Raw genomic sequence first — 26,264 nt, 5'->3', positions numbered from 1 at the left:
GCCCATTTGTATTTTGCATTATGCAAATGGGTCACAAACCGGTTTGCGCATGCAAAATAGGGTTGTACATTTGGCCCCAAGTGTCTTCCTATTGCTGAAAAGATTTAGAATATATTAGTTCATAGTAAGGGCCTGATTGACAAAGGTAAATTTACACTTTTGTGTAAGATTACGATAGTTTGGTATTCACAAAGGGGTTTATGGGTAGCATCTTTACGAGGGCGGATTCCCCACAAATAAAAAGATAGGAGTGTCCTGTCTTTTTATGTGCTGAGACTCCGCACTCATAAAGGTACTACTGGTAAATCCCTTTGTGAATAGGAAATAATGGTAAACTTACACAAAAGTGTAAGTTTACTTTTCTCAATCAGACCCTAAGTGTTTATTTTTCCGGGACTCTGTTCACATGTGTCTCCTCAGTTGGTTTCTGGCCTGGACACTCAACTGAGAGTGCCCTAATCATGTATTAAATATGTTACTACTTCTTTTCATGGTAAGCCTCATTCTTGTTCTGCTTTATGTGTTGAGCACCGTTTGCCAGTTTGGATCATGCTGTCTTTCTCTCTCAAGTTTCTATCTCCAGGAATCTATGATACTACTCTTGAATAGTTTCTGTCCTGTCTGCCTCATCTTTCATATTCAGCTTCTTGGAAAACCTATCTTCTCCACTGTTACCTGTAAGCTATGGTGTACCTTAAGTTGTTGACCTTGGCCATCACCTTTTCTACACAACCCTTTGCCATCTATTTCTGAACTTTTGGATGTATGCCTCTTGTAAAAAACACCATTCCCAATGCTTTCTCCTTGCCTAACTGATGTTCAAATCTTAATACTTTTTCAACTCTCTTCTTCACTACCACTCTAAAGCAGTCTTCTGTTCAACACTCCTTCCGCCTCTTGCTATCCCTATCTCTCCCCGCTATCTAACTTTTCCTCACTTCTATTAGTCCCACTGCTTCAACTCAGAATGTAATAATATATGATAATTCTGTTCTACTTTTCTGTTCACAGTGCCCACATTACTTCAGTATTAGGCTATTCATAATTATAAAAACAAATTCTTCTTGCTATTAAGACGGAATGTTTGAACTCTTCTTTAAGTCTATTTCCACTCTTGTAACACATTCTTTATTCCGGAATACATCCCATATTTGATTGTCTTCATGACTTTTGGATGCTTCCGTATCAGACCGCTCCTAAATGTGGCATTGCATTTATATTTATGATGTTTAAATATCTGTCTTATCCTTCCTTACCTTACTGTTCTCATCACACTATCACAATTTTGTCTGATTAATTTATTTGATATTCATGTAAAATTCGCCTTTGGAATGATCTGTTAAGTGTGTTGGCAAAAGGTTCTTTGTAAATTGTAAAAATGCATACATTAAAATGTATTTCTATGTATTCTGATATGTTGTCTATTTGTACATTTAGACCCACTTAAACTGGCATTTTTGGAGCAAAAACGTATATCTGAGCAGATATTTTATAAAGACAAACATTACTAATTTACAGTACATTTTCAGAAACTACAAGACACTCCTATTTATTTACTCTATGTTATTTGAATACTTTTAGTGCAATATCCTTGGAAATAATCTTAAAGACCTGGTGGACAAATATGACCATTATAAAGATGTGTCCTCTGGGCTTCTGTCAGGGCTTCAAGCTTCTGAAACATCTGCCAACAAGCGACTGTCTGAGCCAATTGCAGTGGATCCCAAAAACCTTCAACGTCAACTAGAAGAGACAAAGGTAAACAACTTAGTTAATGTGTGGTATGTGCATCTTATTTCAGGGAAATTGTTCTTGTTACCACATTTTATTGAGTTCAACATAGACATGTACAATGACTGTCGAACATACTGTGACATGCATACTCTTTCCCTGCCTGCCTCAGCCCACCGCCTTCTGAGTTTGTATAATTTCAGAGATGAGTTTTCCTGTCTATTCCGTCCAAATCGGGAACCCCTCCCCTCACCACCTGCTTTGTGTCTTATTCCCACATTTTTTAATTTCTCTCATCAAGTGAAGGAGACATGCTTCCCATATTTCCAGAGAGATTAACCTGTATCGGGCACAATTGGCACATATTTTGTAGGGTTTCTGTGGACAGCCCATGACTTCATAAAAGGGGATTTCTAAACTCCTACATCTGTCCAGGTTCGCCCTCAAACCCTCTAATCCGGGGACTTCTTTGTTCTTCCAGGCCCAGGCCATATCCCTCGTGGCCACTGTATTTCATGGTAACTTTAATATAATCCTACAAATTGCATATCACAAATTAAAAATGTTTCAGATTAATACAAGTTGCCAATTTCATTATTCCATGCAATGCTAGGATTCATTATAGTACGTCCTTGTTGATGGAATATGAGCCTAAAATAATTGGTAATTATTATTCAGTTTAATATGGTTACCCTACTTAGAAACAACATTAGATACAGGAGAATTCAGCATGATTATTATTATTATTATTGATCAGAATTCGTTAAGCATATAGCTACCCGCACGCATCCCAGCTCTAGTGACAATAAGCAGACAGAGTTAGGGGTTCTAAGATATATTCTGGAATAGCCAGGTCTTCAATTGCTTTCGAAAGGAAAGGTGATGGGCCGTTGATCGTAGATGACTAGGATGGGTGTTCCATAGTCCAGACACGTTGTAAGAGAAAGAGCGGCCACTGGAGCGGGCTCTCTTGATTTTGGGAACAGGTTCCTGAAACAAATTGGATGAGCGGAGACATCTTAGGGGGCGATAGAAGGTGATGAGGGAGTGATTGATTTTGGAGCCATTACCCAGAGGGTCTTATGAGCTATGCATAATGATTTAAATGTTAAGCGGTCATTCATTGGCAGCCAGTGCCATGTTTTGAGAGCCGTCTTGGCTGAGTTTGGGGTATATTGTGCAGCAGCCTGGCTGCACAATTCTGCACAACCTGCAGTTTCTTTGAAGTGGATTTAAGGGCACCCAGGTAGAGGGAATTACCGTAGTCCAGGCGGGAGAGAACCAGCGCCTGAACCATGACTCTCCAAGCGGGTAACGGAAGAAGTGGTGCAATGTTTCGAATCAATCTAATGATACCAAAGCAGGTGGCTGTGAGCTTCACTGCTTGGTGATCAACTTTGAGAGAGCTATCAGCCAAACTCCCAAGCTTTTGATCCACTAAGAGAAAATATGTTTGTTGTGACAGCACACATTTTGTTTGTTTTAACTATTGTTTCAGTCTGTTACCACTGGTAAACTCCTGTGCAGCTTTTTGTGGATGCATGATGATTCCCTCTCCTTGGTCTTCTAATGTGACCCCATATTGGTAGACCAATATTGGTGCGCTTCCACCTTCAGAATAAATGCAGTTCGCTCTGCATACTGCTGGAGATAGGTTTAAGAGCCACATTTACAAGTTGGTGGATGGAATATTCTGTAACATATGTGGCCCGCTGTCCCGTCCCCCATATTACATGCGTATTCTATTCTATAGCACTTGTGATTCAGTGGGCGATGTGAAAATCACATTTTGACAGAGCATTCCGTCTGCCAATCTCTAAATAAGGCCACGAGTCTCCACCTCTTTCGCCTCTCTCCTACTTTCATCCCCCATGTATTGCGGTGTTTTTTTATATGTATGTAGGTATATACTGATATTTGTATAGTGTGAACTAACTGTACATTAGGTGAGGGGTCTGGAGACGATCTACAAGATCGTGTGCATTAAATGGGGATTACACATATACATTTTACTAACGTTTAGGCACTTGCAGATTAAGTGCATTATCCATGGATGTCTGTTTTGTTTATTATCCATACCAACCAAAACAGATGTCATACTTAACCCACTCTACCAGCACCTAGTCTCTGGGCCTCAACGTTATCCTTATCATGTTTATCCCTTTAAGATTCTTCATTGTACTGTGCTATTTCACAAATTCTCCACCCCAATGACATTGACTAGGCTCAAGCATTCAAGGTAGCATCACTTCCTCTTACAGTCCTGAGAAAGGTGAACTATTACCAAACGTTTGTCAACCGAAAAGTGCAACAAACATTTTAATTGTCTAGTGTTGCAGACCTACGAATGTGGAATCACAATTGTTTCATTTTCTCTTTGGTAGGACGTCTGCCACGCAACAGGGACCTTGGTTTTAATTTACTTGGACTGATTGGAGTTCTGGAACGTTTTTGTAATGGGGTCCCTGATTAAATCACACACATTCTTGTGTTGCACAAAGTTGCTCACTAAAACTTTATTTGATGTTTCTGACTATATGTATTATTTGAAATGTAATGATCAAACTTCAGTATACTACAATGTCATATGAGTGAATGTATGCTATTTAACTTATTGTCTTTGAGTGATTATGTGGGTATAAAAGTGGTACATGGTAATTGCCACTGGGCCTGCTTCAGAAGCGATGTGATTCAATGGAGTACACAAACAGTCAAACTAATTGTCCGCCCGCCAGATTTAGATGTGGGCAGACCATAGGTTTTGCTATGTCAGTGATTACCCATTAGTGCCAAAGCCAAACCTCTCTGATGATCAGACGGAGTAAGGGCCATTGAAGAGATGGCTGTATGTCTGCCCACACACTTAGAATGGGCAGACATATAGCCATTTTTTTTACTGTCAGTGAGGAACAGTAAAATATTAATATTGCTCCCCTAGCCATGAGAGATGACTCCCATGGCAAGGAGACCATTAAACTTTTCATTTTTTTAAAGAAAATCCCAGTTTTGGATTTTCTTTTTGACAATAAAAAAAAGAAAACTGTGCGGTGCATTGGCAGAAACTACCATGACAATGGGTCCCTCCAATTCATTATAAATGGCCACCTGCTTGACGGTCATATATAAATGTTGCAGGCTGTCCTTCCACAAGGGGACGGAGTACTTTACTTTGTCCTTCTGGTAGAACATTAAGCAGTCAGCCCAGAATTAAATGAGTGCAAAAACAACAATTGATGGACAGAATGTTGCACAATGGCAAAACATCCACCCCCAGTCACAGATCTGGGTTTAATCCATCGTTATTTTGCTCACCAAGCCAACCCAGTTCAGACATGGCCATATGCAATCAGCCTTGACCCTGTGCCTCATGGGAACAGTCCAGCCTGAACGGTGAATGTTTTGCCATTGTGCAACATTCCCTTCATCAATTGTTGGAAAACATTCACCGTTCGGGCTGGACTGTTCCCATGAGGCACAGGGTCAAGGCTGATTTGCATATGGCCATGTCTGAACTGGGTTGGCTTGGTGAGCAAAATAACGATGGATTAAACCCAGATCTGTGACTGGGGGTGAATGTTTTGCCATTGTGCAACATTCCGTCCGTCATCTTGTGTCTTTTGCTGTTCACTCTATGTGGGAAGGGTATGCCCAGACATGGGTCCCGTGCTCACTACGCCACTGGAGTCCAGCTATCCTGATTGAAGACGGCTGATAGCCAGAAACCTGTCCTAGGATGCTTGATTCCGGTCCAGGGAAGACATGGCTTGGCAGTTCGGGCTGAACTGTTCCCATGAGGCACAGGGTCAAGGGTGATTTGCATATGACCTTGTCTGAACTGGGGTGGCTTGGTGAGCAAAATAACGATGGATTAAACCCAGATCTGTGACTCGGGGTGAATGTTTTGCCATTGTGCAACATTCCGTCCCTCATCTTGTGTGTTTTGCTGTTCACCCTATGTGGGAAGGGTATGCCCAGACGTGGGTCCCATGCTCACTACGCCACTGGAGTCAAGCTATCCTGGCTGAAGACGGCTGATAGCCAGAAACCTGTCCTAGGATGCTTGATTCCGGTCCAGGGAAGACATGGCTTGGCAGTTCGGGCTGAACTGTTCCCATGAGGCACAGGGTCAAGGGTGATTTGCATATGACCTTGTCTGAACTGGGGTGGCTTGGTGAGCAAAATAACGATGGATTAAACCCAGATCTGTGACTGGGGGTGAATGTTTTGCCATTGTGCAACATTCAGTCCATCATCTTGTGTGTTTTGCAGAATTAAATGAGGTCATATGCCATGTTGGAGTAGTTAGAAAAGGGTTACTTTCTGCAGAGGGCATTGATGAATCTTGTGTTGAAGGGTGCCAATGCAGGTTATTTTGCCGTTGGCATGGTATATTTATTTGAATGGGGCCGTGGGTTTAAGTTAAGTGAGCATCCTGATGATTGCTGCCTCGTGTACTGGTAAGAAATTGCAGAATGCTTTGAGACAGGTATTACTCTTGTGTTGTTATTAACATGTCAATTTTAGGCTGAGGAATATTGTTTTTGTTGAGAATCAGTTGTAAGATCATCTTACAATCATAGATCATATCAAGCTGGTCACCAGATCATGATACCCGCTACAGGTTCATGTTTCAATTGCCTGTTTCTGCGATTCATATCCGGAAATTGCCTTTGACCTATGAAAGATATCTTCCTGCCTTTCCGCAGCAGCAAAGGGGTGTGATTTTAGACCAAGAGTTCCAGTGCTGTTCTGCAGCGTTACGATAGGCATGTTTCGTCTTATAATCAGTTTTTAAAAAGAGTGAAAGACGATGTGAATGTACTAGAAAGTAATTAGGAAGTTCTGAATAGGCCATGAAACAGAACACCAGCCTCAAATTTTGGGGGAGTGGGTCACCCGCTAAATAAAATCGGGTGCCTCATCCATCTGATCTAAAGTGCCAATGACATAAATGCACTCTTAATACGAACATGACATCTAGCACTTTTTGTTGGACATCTAGCACTTTTTGTTGGATGTCCCTCATTTGCCCAACTCGAAATAAACCCTAGTTCTCTAGGCTGTGCCCTGTCAACCTAGACAAAAGCTGTGCATTGGTATAGCAAATAGCTCTGTTTTTCTTGTTTTTGAACTACTGGAGAGTAACTAAATCTTCGTTAGCCTTACAGATTAATTTACTATGATCACCTGTTGGTAATTGTTCCGTGCCAACAGATTATTTGCCGACATAAAACAATAATGTATACAACACGAACAAACAGTCAACCCTACTCAAATTGTCCAATTTTGCAGATTCTTCAAGGGCAGATAGCAACTCATCAGGTTGCTGTTGAAAAAACGAAAAAAGCTGCAGAAGTGCTCTTGGACACAAGAGGGGGCCTGCTGCCAAACACAGATGAAATACAAACAGCATTAGGTATGATTCCTTTCACTTTCAGAAATCAATGTGTGAATGACCGCAACTTACCTTACTATGACATCCAGCCAATGAGTAAAAGCAAAAAGTGTTTGTCAGGACTGCGCCTCAGATTTTGTAAATGAGCTGGTATTGCAAGCAGTTGGTCTGGTCTGTGGACGTTGTCTGTATGATAAAGATAGCTGAAGCTGTGTCTTAATTGCTGCATTAAAATGCAGAAGATCATCAAAACCATATAGACGCAATCCGATGCTACCAATAGACTTCTCTGTTTTCCAGTTATGCTGTAGTGCTCAAGAAAGAGCGTGTGCGGTGACAGCAGCACACACTACACAAAGGAAAAAGTCACTGAGTGTGTACTGTTGAGCATAAGTGATAGTTGTCATCTTTTTCAGGTTGGTGTGAACAAGGTCTTGCCATTGGAAGATACTAATGACAACTATTCCCCCAACACATAGCCTATCCTTTTCATGCTTTAAGGTTCATCAGCAGAGAGACCACTTTCACTTTGTGTTAAGTGTAAACAAAGCAGGTGCCTTTTTCACAAAGTTAGATGAAAGTCTGGCCAAATTTCTCAAATGTAAATGCACTATAATTTACCAACCCAACCAAAAACATAATTATCAACCAAATTTAAGTGGCAAGTGTTGAAAGTTCAGTAAAGTTTGGTTTTTACTTTTCATAGGTGGAAAGCCTCCATTAGACGTATCATACTAAAATAGAGCCCCTCCTTCCTATATTATTTATTAAATATGAAACAGAGAATAAGAAAACCTCTCATAGCAAACCATTATCAGAAACACCAGATTCTAAATCATTTGTTTTTACTGCATTGAAAATTGATTTCATTTTCAACTGCTCCTACGTCATGGCAATGATAAACCAGTTCCTGCGAGTGCGCTCTAGTGGTGGTTTGCACACCAGGCGAGCAGAAACCTGCAGGAGATGGTGGAATAGTGGCTGTTTTCCGCTATCATTCTTCGCTTCTTAAATGTATCTCGGATCTCCGTGGTAGGTGAATAATGGGTGATGCTCTTGGGCTGCCATATTCCTTGTCTCTCTCAAGTCGGTCAGGACTTGGTTGACACTGAATGTATCAACCTGACGGCTGTCGCAGACCTGCTGTCCGAAAAGCCCATGCTCTCAGTTCTCAACAGTCACTACATATAGCATGGTTCTTGGCTTGGACTGGGACGGAATGCTGGGATTGAGAGACGGTGGCAGTACCACAGATGCATTATTTTCACCTATTTTGAAGGATTCCATTATAAAGACTCAGTGAGTTAACACCTCACCACTGCCCTGTCATGTCTGACAATCAACACTTTTAATCCTAGCAATCAACTCAGATTAGCACAGCTGGTCCATTGGACTAGGGGCTGGTCCATGGGACTGGGGGCTGCCCGTTGGTGAGGTTTGCATTTCAGAACTTTATAAAGAGGTATCTATCAATAAAGTGGAGGCTTCTATCTTGAATCTTCTGCCGGCCACTGTCTGAAAAGACTCCAAGACTGGGGTTTACAATGTCACATGAGTCATTGCCAACCTGCTGGTAGGTTGTCCTAAAAACCCTTCCTTCGATTGGGTTATAAGAATGCATCACATAGCCCCTCGCCATGCTGTGATGCTTCTGCCTGGAGCCCCAGTGAACTATCGGGCATAAGTGATGTGGACTGAAATTCAAACAAGCTACTGTCTTCATTTTACTATACAGGTGGATCAAGTATTATTATTTTGGGATTTCAGTCTGTTCCCCTTTATCACCTGTTGACCATATTGACTGCCTTAGTTTCCTATGCTTTTTTGTAATTTTACGCGATTTTTTTCATTTTGTTGTGTATGCTGCAATGTTGTTGAATTACAGCACCGAGGAAACTACCAAAGTGAAAGTGACATTGCCATTCCCAGATGGTGTTCTAGGAACAGCGACGTGGCTATTTCACTAAAATAAAGCTGACATTTAAATACATTTTCACAAACGCATGGCATAGTATATAAAGGTTAATAAACAGACGAATGTAGATTTTATACTCCCCTTGTGTGATCATGGTATTTAGTACTGTCATATTTTTATTTCAATTATAAAACACTGATTATATATTTAATTTAACCTGTTTATGATCAATGCAATAATACAAACCCCCCCTCCGTCCAATAAGAAAAAAGGTATAAAATTGTTTATGTTCTATGTTTCGTATTTAGTCATATTAAACTTAGTACTATTGTAATGAATATGTTTTTCGGTTGCTAGAGAATGTACAAGTGTATGCATATTTGTATTTCATTTATTATGTTTGTTGAACTCGAGTTTACACATATATGCAAGTATCCTGTACTGCTTGAACAATAAAAGAAAAGAAAATATATCAGTGGCTGTTTTGTGTTTCTTTTTCAGATGATATCGTACAGCGGTACGACAACTTATTCAAGTCTGTAAATGATCGCAATGAGAGGCTTCAGGTAACTCTAACTCGATCCCTAAGCGTACAGGACGGCCTGGATGAAATGCTGGATTGGCTGGGAGGCGTTGAAAAGGGTCTCAAAGAGCAGGACAAAGTGCCTTTGAATTCCGGCGCCATTGAGGAGATCCTTAGTAGCAGCATTGTAAGTAATTTCCTTTCTAATGTGATTTTATATAATCAGTGAGACGTGTATACTTTCTTTACAAAATTGCCTGACCTTCTCTGAAAAGATACTTTGCTACATATCCAGAATCCTGAAACAACTATTCAGTCCTTAGAATGGTCAGGGTAGGCATCAGGTACTGCTAGTGGTCATGCACTGATTTAGTAGATGGCGAGGGAAAGGGTGTCTCCACTCATATCTCAAATAGAATTGGAGTTTGATATGTCGCTGTCCTTTAATTTCTGTAGAGAGGAATTAGGAAACGACCCTCATTAAACTTTTTTGATTCAACCATTTTGCTCTCAAGGTACATGCACACTCCCGTTGCCAGGGTTAATATATATTATGAATATAAATAAGCTCCAAACTTCTTGGGGGGAAGATGTTTGCAGATTTGTGGAATAAGTTATTAAAAAACACAAAAACGGCTTTAACAATGGCTACATATTCATTTGCTATGATTGACTGTGTTAAATACAAAGAATAATATATATATACTTGTGAACAAGGAGCCTAGTGCCCCGAAACGCGTAGAGTTGTCTGTGCCAATAAATCACACTTGTGAAGCAGTTTGGGCCACGGAGTGGTTTTTCAGAGGATAATTGGGTTCGCTACCCCACGTGGAACGCCGTGGTGAAACTTTGTGTTGGCACACTGAAAGGAAAATGTACTCCAAGTTCATTGGTTCCCCACCACACATTTGGGACTAATTTAGAATTTGGCTATATATATTTATTTTTCTCTCTCTCTGACTAGTTATGGAAATATTATTTTGTGATTCAACAACCCATTTCCTCCCCCTCGTGAAACATGAGTGTACTTGGTAAACTGCTCTACCCTATATACACATTAAGTTAATCTTTTTGGGAGTTTATTTATAAGTATAAACATTGTGAGAAGACCATAGTGCGGGTATTTGACTACCCACAAAGTTACAACTTTGTGGGTCTGTACCTCTATAGGTTGGAAAGTTCCTGGGCCCTTATTTATGAGGCCTTGCGTCAGTTTTGCACCACCGGTGCGTCACTTTTTGTGACGCACCAGTGGCGTAAAAAATGCGCCTTGTTGCGCCATATTTAAAAAGTGACGCATCTAGGTAGATGCGTCACTTTTTAAACCCCTGCGCCACATTATACCTGCGTCAGGTATAATGTATGCAGAGGGGGCGTTCCCCCGCAAAAAGCCTCGTAATAGGGACGCAGTGAAATCTATGAGATTTCACTGCGTCACTTTTAGGATGCTGTTGCGTCAAAATCTTGTGCCTGCCTCATAGCAGGCGTAAGACTGACGCAAGCCCTTTCACATGGGGCTTTCCCCATGTGAAAGGACGCATTGCTGGAGTTGCATCACTTTTGTGACACACTCCAGCAATGCGTCACTTTTGCGCTTACAGATACATCAGAAATACTGACGTATCTGTAAGTCCTTGTGACATGATGCGTCATACATTAAATATGACGCATCATTGGTGTCGCAAGGAGTGCGCAGTGAAAAGTAACGCATCGCTGTTTTCACGCAGCGATGCATCACTTTTCATAAATGAGGCCCCTGGTGTATTACCCATGTGACACCCTTTTCCTCATGATATCATTCAAGCAGACCTTGAACATGTTCTTTGACAAGAGACCCAAACCATGAGTTTCCTGATGAATGTACTATTGGGTCATGGCCAACTATTGCTCACTAACAAAGTGCCAGAATTTGCTAAGTGACAGAGGCCACCTTAAGTGGTACTTCTTGTATCAAGGTTTAATGACCATTCTGCAAATTACTCATGCTTGATGACAGGTAATTATAGTAGTGAGTGATGTAACCGGCTACTTGCTGTCCCTGGATAACCAAGGGAATACACCATGACTGGGGCCACCTTTTGGTATATGCAGCATGAGTGAGAATGCTTGAAAACAATGAAGTTTGGTTACCTATCTTAGGTTCTTCCTGTTTGCATAGAACCATTACGTTTGTGGGATGTTCCATGTAATTAGTGTTGGTCAGAGCCTGCTTTCTTCCTTCACCTTTACGTCCCACTGTCTCTGGAACATCTCACTCTCTCTGGAACATCTGTAAAGCCAATGCAGCTATCTGGTTTGACTACACATCCAGAAGAAGGGTGAAGGAGTGCCCTTTTTAATTCTCTTGACTATGACCAAGAAACTTTTAGAAGGTGAGCTTGTGACCTAACCTGGGCTATGCTAACAGAAATCATTGGCCAAAATACAAGGCCAGGTAGCATACCTCTTACAGTACCAAAGGCGGTCAGTCCCACGCTGCATCCTGTGCATTGTACTGCTGGGAGAGAAATCATGCAGGGTGCAGTATAGAAGCCTAGAAGGTCATCTGGATCTTATTGTCATAGTGATATGGCAAACTGAAAGGAAAATGTACTTCAAGTTCATTGGTTTCCCACCAAACACTTGGAGCTAATTTTGAATTTGGCTGCACAGTTAAATTGTACCAATTGACCTTAGGCTGGATATAAGCTGATCCCTGCAGTACATCCAGTGTTCACCTTGTCTTTTATTTGAAGAAATCCCTGCACATGCATGCAGAAGATCAGAGACACAATTCGGGCGTGCTTCCTTTTAAGGTTGAGGGCTATGCCGCGTGGCTGATTGGGGCCTCCTTCTCCTCCTTTGCTCTGCCTAAAGCACTTGGTTCACCAGAGCTACAGCTGCAGATGTGCCCATACACATACAGACCTGCAAATCCCTGAATCTAGGGATCAAGAACCTAGCCCTTGGATGACTGGTATTCACAACACTCGCTGGAGTTGGAATAGTTAAGTGTCAGAAAGAAAAAGTTTTCTTTCTTGAGTCCCCTCACTCACCAGGGTTTCCCCACCGTGACATGCTTCATCATTGGGCCCATCCCAGTCCTCTGCCGACTGAGGCATGCTACGACTTGCGAAATTACGTAGGAGCACTGAAGTGATGGACTATGTGTAGTGCAGTCATTGTAGTGAAGTGGAGTGGGTTTAGAAGTTAGTTAAAACTACCTATCTAGTGGGCGACGATGATTTATTCTTGCTCCTAGAAGATATGATTAAAAACGGGGTAGAACACTAGAGGTCTTAATTACAATAGGTTAAGTGTACCTAGTAATTCGAGTCAACATGTTTCAAGCGTTCCCCAAGCTCTTCATCAGGACTACACAGGGACCAGCCCTGTGTTCGCCACTCCTAGTTGTGCTCAAGTGAGGTAAATTCTTAATAATTAAATGCTGCAACAGTATAGCATGTGTTAGTACATATGTATATTGATAGTCACGTAGTATATTTAGGGTAGAAAACACACACAATATGGTTAAAGGGTTCCAAGGGCCCCTTTGCATTTACATTGTAATTTCTGTAATCTTAATCTCTGCACACGAAAGACACAGAATGTGAGTTTTTTAAAAACATTCCCTGTGCCTTAGTCCATAATAAAGGAAGCTGATTGGCGTGTTTTAGGAAAAAGTGTCTTTGGTTACGAACGGTGAAACTGGCACTCCGTGACACAACACACGCAATGCAAAAAACAGACAATTACATACATTAATGGGGACCTAGCTTTGACCCATAGTTGCGGAGAGTTGTTGGTATCTCTTGAATCTAGTTGTGAGGGAGAAAATGCGGGGCAAATATTGCCGTGTAAGTGGCTATTTAGGTAGAAACTCAAATCAGATTTTTGCCGGTTCTGCCTGCAGTCTCTCTGCACCTGTGAGAGTGAAAACGGGCACTTACTTGCTCATAAGATACGCTGGCTTAGTCACCTACACTTCAACCTCTGGACCGCATAGTGGTGAGTGAGGGTCCAGTTCATGCTTTTAAGCTATCATTTCCGCATTGTCATTGCGAAAGGCATAGTCTGCTTGGGGGATCAAAAATGGCCGTCAGCCTATGGCAATGGCGGCGGCCTTATTGGAAGTATGTCACACACTGTTCTGGGCGATACGTATGCAAATACTGCTCTTTTTTCATTAAATTAATTTATGGGAGGTGTTGTGAATGAAACCCTCCTTAAAAATTAGTTTAGAAAATTAAATGGAAAATCCGAAAAAACTTTAGATTAATATATACATGGTGTAGTAAATCCATGTCTGCCTCTCTATTATACAAAAAGAGGAAACACATTCTATATGTGGTCCCTCTCATTGGAAATGCACTCTCCCCTGAAATTAGATAGCACAACCATATTCATGGCCTTAGATAGCATTTAGGAATCAGTTACATTGTACCAACTGACCTTAGGCTGGATATAAGCTGATCCCTGCAGTACATACAGAGTGCACCTTGTCTTTTGATTGAAGAAATCCCTACACAAGCATGCAAAGGATCAGAGACACAATTCGTGCCTGCTTCCTTATAAGGTTGAGGGCTATGCCGCGATGGCTGATTGGGGCCTCCTCCTCCTCCTTTGCTCTGCCTAAAGCACTTGGTTCACCAGAGCTACAGCTGCAGATGTGCCCATACACATACAGGCATCAGATATTTAGCATTGCTAAGTAACACACCAAAACTGGAGGCTTTATATTTGCTGCTGAGCTCGACCCGAAGAAACTCTTTACTTTGAGTGGTGTGCTCGAGAACCTTACATTATTGCTGGTGTGAGGCTGATGTGTGACCCTTTGAGGCACTCTGCGTTGGTGGTCATCATCCTTGTGAGCCCCTGCACCTGGAGAACAAAGCTCCCATCATCCATCCATAATCTTGTTCAACACAAAGTGTGGTTGCCTGTGACCCAGTGTTTGGCCATGAACCCTTCATGAGCCTCTAACCAGAAGCTGGCATCCTACAGAGACTACCCTTACACCATCAGGGCACCAACTGGTAATAACTCTGGAACTATAAGCAGCCAGCACCTACGTAAGCCATGTTCAACTACTGAAGAGTGTGCATCACCGCAAAGACCACTCCCACACTGTGAGGCCTTCCATGTACCACAGTTGAACAGGGCGGTCACAACCATGGTTCTCCTCCTCTATCTAGCCTGGCTACCCTCATAAAGACACTCAACTATTGTGAGAGACTGCATGGATAATAATCTATGTACAGATTTTGTTGTGGCTGGGCAGACACTGCTATTGCCTAGGTGAAAACAGTATTGTGAATGTAACCCTGTGTTTGCTGCGTGTGTAACTCTTGTAAGTGCCATAGAACTTAGCCAAGGTACTGAGCTTATCTAATTACTCATTAATAAAAGTCATGTCTTTTATAAACAAATAGTACTTCTTGGACTATATATTGTTTGCATAAGATACTTGCGTTGTGTGAACTAGTTGTTCTGCCCCAAACCACCCTCTACGAGTAAGCTTTGACTGTAACTGTACGACTTCAGTGCCCCCCCTTAAGTCAAAGCCAACGCCTAAATAGGAGGCACTTGATATTTCAGTGATCTTGCAGTTATACCTAGTTTCTGTGTTTCGAAGGACCTCATCAGTACTTTTTACAAGAATTGGTTCACTGGCCTTGATTTCCCCAGGCCTCGGAGAACAGCCTGAGAACAAGTCAGTGGCCACACCTCTGCCCATCCCTTGGCATTTCCCCTCCCCTACACCTAAACGTAATACTGTGTAATCCCACCATAGACACAGATTTTCACAGGTACTAAATTGCATCTGTGGGCATAAATGTCTGCAGATCATTACTCTTTGAATTAGGGCCTTAATTTTTTAATACACATTGATTTGATGTACACCCATTTGTGTATTACGCCCTTGAAATCACCATTTTGTGATTTGTTCACTGTCTAATTTTTCAACCATTCAATTTGTGGGGGTTGTGTAGGATGAGGCCTATGGCTAGGTAGTACTTTTGGTCCAGTGTCTTGAAAACCTATTGTCAGATTGGTAATTGTATAGTCAATATTTATACATTAGCAGACTGAGAGTATGTTTTCCCGCTTTAAAAAACTTTAACATGGCACGAAGAAGAATATTTGAAAGGTCTTGATTTCCAAATATGGCAAGGTACAAAATAAGTCTTATTTTGTTTGCTTCAGATGTTAGAACAAGCCATTGCGAATCGACAAAGCAGTATCAACACAATGAATGAAAAGGTGAACAAGTTCATGGAGACAGCAGATACTCCTACTGCCTCTTCACTGCAGCGGAAGATGACTGATTTATCCAAACGCTTTAGTGATGCAAGTGGTCAACAAAAAGAACAGTTTGCGTCGATGGAGAGATTGAAAGCCAAAGTAGAGCTGTTTGAGGCAGTTTCGGAAAAGGTGAAGTGCTTTTTGGAAAAGACGTCCCAGGCTCTTTCTGAAAATGATGCCCCCGGAAAGGACGTCACAGAACTGTCTCAATACATGCAGGTATTTCTCAACTATTTCTTTTGGTATTATTTGTGTTACAGTTTTATTTTTCCAAACACAAAACTGGATATTACAGGGGGGAGTTTTAAGTTATTGGCATAGACATCTTCCCTCCTGAAAATGATTGTCAAACATAAAACTCTAAAGGGCAGATTTACAGTTTGGCGAGGTTACTTCTTGGAAGTTGCCTTCTCGCCCAAACTGAAGGTCCGCCCACTTCATTGACACGCGGGCAGACCTAAAGTATGTCAGTGACATACTGCTCCGACGACCCAATGGAATAAAGTCCGTCAGAGGTCTAGCTACTTTACCGCCTGCCCATTTTTTACTCTTCTTCATGCAATGAAACTCCTGGAGGTAAGGGACAGTTAAAACATTTAAATGCTCCCCTCACCATGGGAGAAAATTGGCATATTTTACTCTGTCGCCCTAACAGAATACAATCCACACTCTGATCTCTAAATCAGGCACTTAGGGTAAGATTCGACAAACTTTGTACTATGAGTTGTTGTGTCTTACTCATGGTGATATGACTTACTCCTGAATATCCAGCCTAATTCACAAAACATTTCTTGTGAGCAGAAATGCCTTATTGTAAATTTAGATGTGTTTTATTCATGGCATTCCAGGTGTAAGACATTCTTAGAACAACTTATAGCAAAGATTTGTATATTTGGCTCTAAATGTTGGGTGCTTTTATCAGACTACAACATATCACCATCACCATTTCTGATCTGCATTCATGGAGCTGGAGTACATACTGGCACAAATGTTTGCCAATAAGATGTCAGTGGATCACCTATCCCTTTTGGAACCATACTTATGTGTGAGCCAGAGAAATACCCGTTGGCCTTAAGCCATTTTCAGATTTGGAAAAATGCACCATTCTGTCAGTCAATAAAGTTTAATATTTGAAGGCTTGCATCCTGGTTACAGTGGGTCTGAGGTTTTGGATATTGTGTTTGCATAACTCAAGAAATCAGGTTTATCAGTTATTTCAATGCAAGGTTTTAAAAGCAAAATGCTCCACTTCTATTTTGGCAGGAGACCAAGATAGAGCTGATAGACCACAAGAAAGATGTTGAAGTTTTACAACAGCTGCTTGAAGAAATATCAGTTTATGGTCTTCCTGGAGACAGAACTCTTGTCAGTGAAAAAGTAAATGCTTTGTCCAAGAAATTTAAGGAACTGGAAGAAGCCGTGAAGGAAAAGTGAGTATGAGCTCTTGAAGAGTTGCAATAGTTGTTGCATGTTTTACTGTGGATTTCTCATATTTTTTATTTTCTGGTGCCTGTTAGTCGGTCGGTGTAAAATACCTAAAATGTTGATTCAACAGAACACAAATCAGATCATGCATGTACGGCATAATTTTCTTCTAGGCTAATATTGCCTGGATATATTAAAATACATACTGTGGCCAAGGAACATAATAAGGCACATTGTTCCTCTCTCCACCCCCTTTTGGAGCTTGGTAGGGTGAGCAGTGGGTTGGAGGCATTGCTATTTGATTGTTGCTTTTAATTTAGCTGCAATCACTAGAAAGAAAATAGCCTACACCTCAGTTTTAGTTTCAGTCCACATAGTCTCAAAATAAATAGAGACGATGTGGTTCATTTTCACGCTACAACCAAGGAACGTTTGCTTTAATTAATTTTTCCTTAGTGTTAACTTTATTGATCATGTGATTGAATGAGATAGGTATCAAGTAGAGGTATCCAAGGAAGGTTCAGTTTTTTTCTTCCTCCTTGTTTATCATAAAAGAAGTGAAATATTGAAAGAAAACTGTGTTGACATAAAACTGTATTTTTGTTTGTGACATTATTCGTTCAAAATTATTGAATGTATGAGCACGATTTATCATTTTGGCAACTGTTTTAAAATGTTTTTTATATGCTTTGTGATGTAGCCATGAAAGGATGATGTTCTTTCTTCATGTATTAATGTATGAAAATTTAGCTGCAGCATCTACAGCAGCTGTAAAAAAACACTAGCCTGATGGGTGGTAGCTGGGGCGCCATTTCTATTATGGTGAATAAAAATGAATGTCCATGTTGAATACTGCTACCACTGTGGAGCTGCTAACAGTTGTTGAAGTGGTTATTCACTGCTGGAATTAAAAGGTTGTGCATGCTGAACAGGCACTATCCGCCTGATTCATGAAGCAAAATTGCACTCGCAAAGGGCAAGATTCTCAGAATCTTGCCTTTTGCGAGTGCAATTTTGGCATTTGGGATTCACAATCCCAAATGCTAAAATCGCTAATGAGAAATTAGCAAATATGCGAGGATTAGCATTTAAGGAATCTCTATTAGAGATTCCTTAAATGCTATTCATGACACTTGCAAAAATTGCGATTTAGCAAAATTGGGCCGCTATTTACCGAGAGGTCAGACCTCTCGGTAAATAGCAAAAACATAGAAAAATGCTTTTAAAAGCATTTTTCTAAGTTGCATGTTGCACACACACATGTCCTTTGGACATGTGTGTGCGCAACACCTGTTCAAATGTGCATTTTAGGGGTGCTACAGGGTGTCCTTTGGACACCCCTGGCACCCTTAAAATCGCTATCTGATTTGCGAGTAGCAAATTGCTACTCGCAAATAAGGGATACTCCCCATTCATTCCTATGGGCCTTTTGGCCCATAGGATTGAATGGGGAGAAATTCCTTTTTTTGCGAGTAGCAAATTGCTACTCGCAAATAGAGAACATGTAGGAATCGCTATTGATTTAGCAATTCCTACATGAATGCCGTTTTGCGTGTCCTCAATAGCGAGTCGCTATGATTCGCTATTAGGGCCACGCAAAACGGCCCGTACATGAATCAGGCTGTAAGTCCACAGCTCTGAAAACAGGACTGATTTTGGCGCCTGTGCTGCATTGGCCACATCTATGCCTTAAATGTACAATGTACAAATGTCCTTTAATTTTGGGGCCATGTGCCTACGCTGTCCATCTGAGTGCAGAGAAGAGCTGAAATCCAGTGTCTACTTGTGGTTACAAAGAGTGAGCCCACTGGTGAATTCCCAATTCCACCCCTCACTGTCACTTAAACTATTATTAATGCAGCCACTATATTATAGGGAAAGGGTTTCCAAAGGTGGCATCTAGTTCCGAATTCAAGAAAAGACAAGGCCACAATGAAAATAATATGAGTTTAGAAACTATGGACTCTTAGGTGTCAAAAGTGTGAACCAAATGATGCTTTCTGAGTGTCAGTCTGTCAGAAAAACACGAGTGATAAAATGCTCACACAGTTGAAACGATTAGATGTTAATCAAAGGTACTCTTGCAGGATTGAGGTGAAAACCTAGTAAGTTAAAGCACAAGTTTACAAGAGCTCTCACATAATTTGTGGCAACAAATGAACTTATGAATGTTTTGTGGAACACTGCATTTTTATTGATTTTCTTTCACCACTGTGTGGAATTATTTAATCTTCAATACTGATTAAGAGTCTTATGATATTGTCCTTACCTGTGTCTAAGACCAGAGCATGTAAGATTGGAATTATCTGTTTTTGTCTGATCCTTTAAAGTCTCTTTATCTTATGCACTTCTTCTGCTGTAGATGTTTTTAGGATATGTCTCGCTGTGTTATCTGGTAACTGCTGCATAATTGTAAGATTTATGTAACTTGATTTTTTCATCCTGACTCATTTAAGTAAATTCTCAGCCCTAACAAACAAATGAGATTCTCCTTAGAAGTGTGGCATGAAAAAATGAAAGGAATTGGATTGTCGAAATGAAGAAAGATTTTCTAAACATTTTGAAAAGTGATAGGTCATGTAAAAATGCATCCCCAGATTTTATGAATTTCTAGTCATTATTCAATTTTACCCAAATGAAGTTGCAATACGCACTATTTGCCAAACTTTTTCAAGGTTTTCCTGGATAGATTGGACCCCCAAGATCCTTCTCGAGGGTAGGCATCGCCTGACAAATCACAAAAGTATTGGAATGTTTCATTAGTGCCCCCTTAGAAACCATGCTTTTTTAGTTATTTAAGTAACTGCTCACTTGACATCATATTTTTCAAGATTTTCCTGGGGAGACCCCACCCAACCTCTCCAGGAGGAATTCAGGCTTGCTACCTCATTAGAATTGGATCCATATAGTTATGCTCCACCAAGATCCAACTGCTGCTGGAATGCATATGAAAAAAAGGAAACATGATTGTCTTCTATGACATCCTTTTGATAAGCAATAGTGAAACTGTCAGAGATGTAGATGTTTCGAACTTCTGCTGCAGGTTCTGCCATGAGATTCAGTGCCAATAGTGCCTACAATTGTTCATCCTGTCTTTTAAGTAGCTTTTAGGCCAGACCGTTCAAATTGGGCAGATTACCAGTAAATGCGTCTAGTTCATTGTGACCACGGAACTGCTATCTTGTATTTGCAGTGAAGTAGACATGCCAAATGGAATAGATAAAGTTTCTCATTTATGGACAGATAGAGCTTCAAAATATATTGTTATTTAACAGCCAAAGCAGTGAAGACGTTACGCCCTCAACAAATCCCGATCATAACCATGCAAAAAGCATTAAGGAAAAGTTGTATGTATCACCTCACGAAGAAGGGTTTAATTTTGTATTGCTATGAATAGTTACTGTTCAAGAAATACTATATACTTCTGAGATATTGCATTTTTCTGACCTGCACCTTCAGACTTCTCTGTCTTTTTAAAATGTGTTATTGCTTAACAGCAAATCATAACTTAGTACACATCATCATGATAACAAATGCGATTGTATATACTAAGCTAAGGTTCCACTAGGTTCCACAAACCAGCCAATTATAATAAAACTACACATTTGATGGGCATGGCATCGGCATTGCCTATGTTACTTAGCATTGGTCAGATTTGGACACATCAGGGCAGGTTACAGCAGTCATTTTAAAGTTTTAACATTTTTACCACAGTACAGTGGTCTGGAGGTGCGTACAAATAAAATTCAGGCAAAAATATCCAGGCACAAGAACATCAGACTATCACTATGCAGAAAATCTAGCTCCTAATAAAGCTCACTTATGGATAGAGGTCATCAAAGTTTTGTATCAACTCTGCTAATATCACCCAGCTGGGTCTTGCCCCTGACCACATAGAGCATTCTCTCAATACTGCATTATTTGCCTCTGATCGTCAAAGCCAATACAAATTGCACATGGGCAGTAGAAGAGAGAATGTAAGTTTTCATACCATGTTATGTCTATGCAAAGAGCTTACCAGAAATTACAAGCTTTCAACAGAAGACTTGGTCTTCCTCATGCAGTCAGGCGGCATGTTCCTGGACACTATGCTCAGAGCCTGGTTAAGTGTCCACACCACCTAGATTGAAGTGAAATTTCAATGCTTGTGGTCACCTGGAGGGGTGTTTCTTGAGCCGTGTGGAACATCTGATATGATGGGCAGTGGTAGGACTGCACAGTTCAGCTCTGAACAAACAGTGTCAAACTAAGGCTACCTTGTGTGTCCAACCAAACCATGAATTTCAGGTAAATATTATGTACAAGCTTTATAAACTACCCTTTCCAAGTTGGCAGTCTCTCCAGAGAAACCTATCAGAGGTTTCCAATGCCAGATGATGTAGAATCTTTTCCTGTGATGTCAGTTTCTGTTTAACTCATATGTAAGGAGGCATTTAGAAATTATTGATGCATTAAAATACATATTATCCTCTACTTTTTGTCATGAGCTTCCCTTTTGCTACTATTTTGGTCCCTGAATTTTTATTCTTGCAGTTAGAGCTTCTACTGACTCTACTTTTCAATGTCCTTACCTGGCACTTTGTTCTTCCCTGAAGTCAGGGGACATTTAATGCCTTGTTATTGACTTCTATAATAATCGTCATAGTCAATGAAGCACTACAAGATTGCCAATGAGTTTTTTTACCCTTTGTCAATGTTTTCCTCTTAATAGTCCCCTCTCAAGGGAAGACTTTATATCTTCACACGTTCGATTAAGTGCAGACGTGTGCTGTGGCTAGTGGAAGGACTCTCGGGCAATCAAGGAGATGACCTAACTGAATTTCTTAGCCTCCATCCTTTGACACACCATCCTTAGCCTCCTTTTTACTGGGTAGTAATAACAAGTCACTAAATATCTGAGACTGTACAGCCTATTTAGTTAGGTTAAGATGACGCAGGAGACTGCATGTACGCCCACACAATATGATAATTTCCAGAAGTAATAACATTACAATTGGGGCAAATATTTAAATATGTGCCACTTATTCTACGTAGCTTCTTCAGGGTGATACATGTGTGAAGGAAGGTAAATTGGATCATCTTCAATTGAGCATTTTGGTATACTTTAGCTGCATATCTTACTATAATTTCCCATTTCTCCTAGGAGAATACCTTGTCAACATCCTTCCCCCAAGCTGCCTTTTTTCCAGTCATTTGTATAGTGATTATAGTCAATATTTCTTGATAAAAACACGTGACTGCTTTCTTTCCACCTCCATCCATTAGCACCATCCAAAGAGTTGCCTCTGTGTATGTTGCATTGTCACTGGTACCACACCAGGCGTTACATCACCCGAATAGCTTCTTTTGCAATATTAGGTCCCTACCTAAACAATCTACAGAACTATGGGACCTTATTTCCTCTCTATCACCAAACGGAATAGATTGTATTCATGAACCTCAACACTTTAGGTAGCTTGTGTCCTTTGTATCTCATATGGATTTTGAATTAGAAAACGTGCAAGTATTTAAGTCTTAATGGTAAAATTGTTTGAGCGTATAGTGAGGCTTAGAGATGTGTTCCGCCTTAGGTTTGAAATCAAAGCTACCAAATGTCTCTCCACTTATCCACAAATCTTGAGCATCTTTTTAAACAGTACTTGATTGTCCAAGCAAAGTATTTTGCCTGACAACCCAAGGGGTAAGTATTCTGTTTGACATTTATTGGGGGATTTGCTTGTATATTTGGATAAGCTGGAATTTTATGTTATGCTGTGTTGTGCTCTCTAATGTTATCTTATGGAGATTTAAATAGTGCAGCTTCTGTCTCTTGCAACAGTCTATTGGTGCTCTTTGGATTTTATCAGCCTATAGATGTGTTGGCCCAAACTGGAGTGTATTCCTTTGGGGTATTTGGTCTCGGGCCTCCAGACTCAACCTGTGGCTGTGTGCTCCTACCACTACTTCAGTTGTGCTACCTGCTCTTGAGTGTTTGTCTGTATTGGCTATGTGCTGTTGCTGTCTTTTTCTATGTGTTCATTGTCCTGATGACTGCTACATTTTGCTTTTGGTTTATTACTATAGACTCATCCATTAGAAGGCTGATTCAGCCACTTGCCCTTGTTTGTATACACATATCTGCATGTGTGTTCAACCACTGGCCTTTTCAAGATGATGATAAACTTTACTGTCTGGTTGCAATTAAAGGTACCTATGCATTTTTAACTTCTATCCCACAGTGTACTGCTGATAGCCTCACACATCACAATCAGCTTAAAACTGCCCATGCAGAACTTCATAGGGTTGCTTAATGTATATTTTAAAGATGGCAAGCTGTTGTTTTCTTTGACATTTTCTGAATATTTGTATCTTTTCAGAGAGGAAGATGTATCTTCTTGTCAAAGCCAAATGGATGCATTTAACCATCTTGTGGGGTCTCTGAAAAAATGGATCAAATCAACAGCAACTCAAATACCGGTCGTCAGCCCAACTTTTACTGTAGAAGATTTAAAGAAGCCTTTGGAGGACGGCAAGGTTAGCAATGCTTCATGTGGGGGGCTAGAATTCGCACATTTAGTAAATAAATACATTAAGGTAGTGAATTAATGTTTGTAGTGAATATGTTATTAGATCAGTAGTTATTTAAACACATGGCTATTATTTACACTCCTATACAATGGATTATTTCTTCATCTGTTATGTTAGTAGCACTTTTAAAGCATACTGTCACCCGGGAGGGTATCCTGGCACTGAAAGCAGATACAAATCTAGGCTAGTTAAGGGCAGGCGAGTGTGTCCATTTGAAGAGACGGGTATTTAGCTTCTTGTGGAATTAAAGGATGGAGGAAGCCGATCTCATGTGTAGGGGCAGTCGTTCCAGTACAGAGCTCTCTGCATATTTTTGCATTGATACTCACACCCAGTTAAATTATGAAGTCATTCTTGTAGATTCCCTTCATTTTTTTGTACAGGAAAAGTGTGAGACTTCTTAGACCGAGACTGCCAGGCAGCACAAGCTGTCGAGTTGCAAAAGACCTAGTGACAGCTTTCCAAGAACCTACTGATGGTTTAAAGTTTGCTCATTGCTTACCATTATTTGGCTTTATTGTCATTCATTTGCTTTGATTTCATGACTTGCCTCTTCCATATTATCCCTCTCCTGGTTCATTCTCTCTCTACTTATGTCCGTCCTCTGCTCACTTTTAAAGAATAACTTTTATTCTCCATTTTGCTGAAGCACTTCATGTTTCTCTCCTCACACATTCACTATGGAGAAGTGTGGCTCATTGGTTAGAGCAGCAGATCCTGATGTAAAGGTCTGACCCGGGACCAGGGTTCCATTCCCGCCTTGGCGGGTCTTGGGCTCAATTTACTCGGATCTGATAATTCTCGCCTCTGTGCCTGTTCTAATCATGGGTCCCACTCTGCAACTCTGGGCAATAGCTTGCTTAATCTCCACAACGACCCCAACAGCGCTGGGATGGCTGGCTTCACCTTGGGGGTGCCCAGGAGTGGACATTTCACAGGGAAAAGCCAGGAAGGGTACCACAGCGGTTTGCGTTACAGCGCCATGACACCCCAGTTGGGGTATTAGTGTGCTTTACAAGTACAAATTACATTTACATTCTCTTTGTTGCTGTCTCCCGCCCATATGCTTCTCTCTTTGATCCTATGTTATTCTGTCCCTTATTTGTGGCTCCCCCAGCTCACCTTGTTTCTCCCTCTCTGTTCTACTCCCTTCCCCAACCCCCACATCTACCACAGCCAGATTCTCCATTGCCCCATAAGCATGCACACCCTTACCAAATGTATCATTATGTTTTTAGGTCAAAGCCTAGCGTGATCTGCGCACATGCGCAGTCTCGCTCGCAAGATCTAATGGTTTTCAGGAGCTTTTAGTTACGGGCTTTAATCCCTGCCCCTCTTCCCCATTGGCCGGCGTCACCATGTGTGCTAAACGGTGGCCAGCCATTGGGAAAGAGCACTTTGTGATGTACGCTTTTCTCTTTTTGAGCCGTCCCACTTGGACTGGCTCGCCTGACTTCCTTCTGAAGTAAAAGGCTTCTTATCTTTAAGATAATAAACCTTTTACTTCGGAAGGACAGCAGGACGAGAGAAAAGTGTAAGTCATGGCGAGTGCTTCTTTAGGACTTGTGCCCTGGTCGCCAGGTTCACTCAGAAGGCATTAGGTCGAGAACAGTCATGGAAGAAATTACAAAAATATCTATTTAATGTACCTGTAGGAGTGCGTGAGGCGCACGCCAGCTGTAGCGCTTCAGTGCCCACAGACGTTGGCACCCGTGCTCACACACACATAGCTTCCCACGTGCTGAAAGCACCAGAGGTTCCTTGCTGGCGTCTTGGTTATTTGTAGAACTGCTGTTGATGGGGCGGGGTGGGCAGGTCCGCGTGACTAAACCCCACAGATAGTGTCCGTAAACTGTGTTTTTCACACCGTACTCAAGGTGCAAAACTCTACTGACTACAAAGTGCCGCAGGAAGAGGGGGTGCAAAGCACGCTCCGGGCCAAGCAGGGGTGTGAACCCCACCCCCAGAGAAGGCAGGGGGTGCATGGAAGCGATCAGCTCTGTGAGAAACTCAATCCTCGTGAGTTCATGCGGGTGCTGAACAAACTTGAGCAGCTCCTAGAAGACCCAAGAACTCAGGCAAGCCTCGCAGCACAATCTCAGAAATATAGGCAGGGCCAGGCTTCCTTCGATCGCCATGAACATGCCACAATATTCCCTAGGTGCCCTTTTAGAGGCTGGGATATTCTAGCAAATGTATGTAGAAAATGTGCGTTCCATGCACTTTGTGACCCAATCTTATAAGAATGTTCTTGGGGGATGCCCCTGCGGAACATCCAGGTAAGAAATCTGGCTCCCTCTCTGTGCTCGCTCAGTGGAATTCGGGCCCGGTGTTACACCCCCGCACGCTGTGAAGAGACCACCAGTCCCCACTGACGACATTAGGACCGAGAGGGCAGTATATGAGCGGAAGGGGCAGAAGCA

The 26,264-nt window shown here is 41.3% G+C and overlaps 1 protein-coding gene across 3 annotated transcripts in view; it reads left to right on the top strand.

Annotated features, from left to right (window-relative positions):
- The window catches only part of DST (dystonin), a 1,528,317-nt gene that overhangs the window by 1,088,718 nt on the left and 413,335 nt on the right, over positions 1–26,264 (top strand). For all 3 annotated transcript variants that reach the window (XM_086926448.1, XM_086926449.1, XM_086926451.1), the window contains 6 exons: positions 1,582–1,758; positions 7,024–7,147; positions 9,543–9,751; positions 15,751–16,068; positions 17,113–17,279; positions 23,631–23,787. In XM_086926448.1, coding sequence (XP_086782574.1) covers positions 1,582–1,758; positions 7,024–7,147; positions 9,543–9,751; positions 15,751–16,068; positions 17,113–17,279; positions 23,631–23,787 — 1,152 coding nt within the window. The remainder of the gene's footprint in view (positions 1–1,581; positions 1,759–7,023; positions 7,148–9,542; positions 9,752–15,750; positions 16,069–17,112; positions 17,280–23,630; positions 23,788–26,264) is intronic.

The sequence above is a fragment of the Lissotriton vulgaris genome, chromosome 6 (assembly GCF_964263255.1).
Source record: "Lissotriton vulgaris chromosome 6, aLisVul1.2, whole genome shotgun sequence".
NCBI lineage: Eukaryota > Metazoa > Chordata > Amphibia > Caudata > Salamandridae > Lissotriton > Lissotriton vulgaris.
Note: the sequence above shows the minus strand (reverse complement) of the source record. Positions and strands in the feature narration are given on the sequence as shown.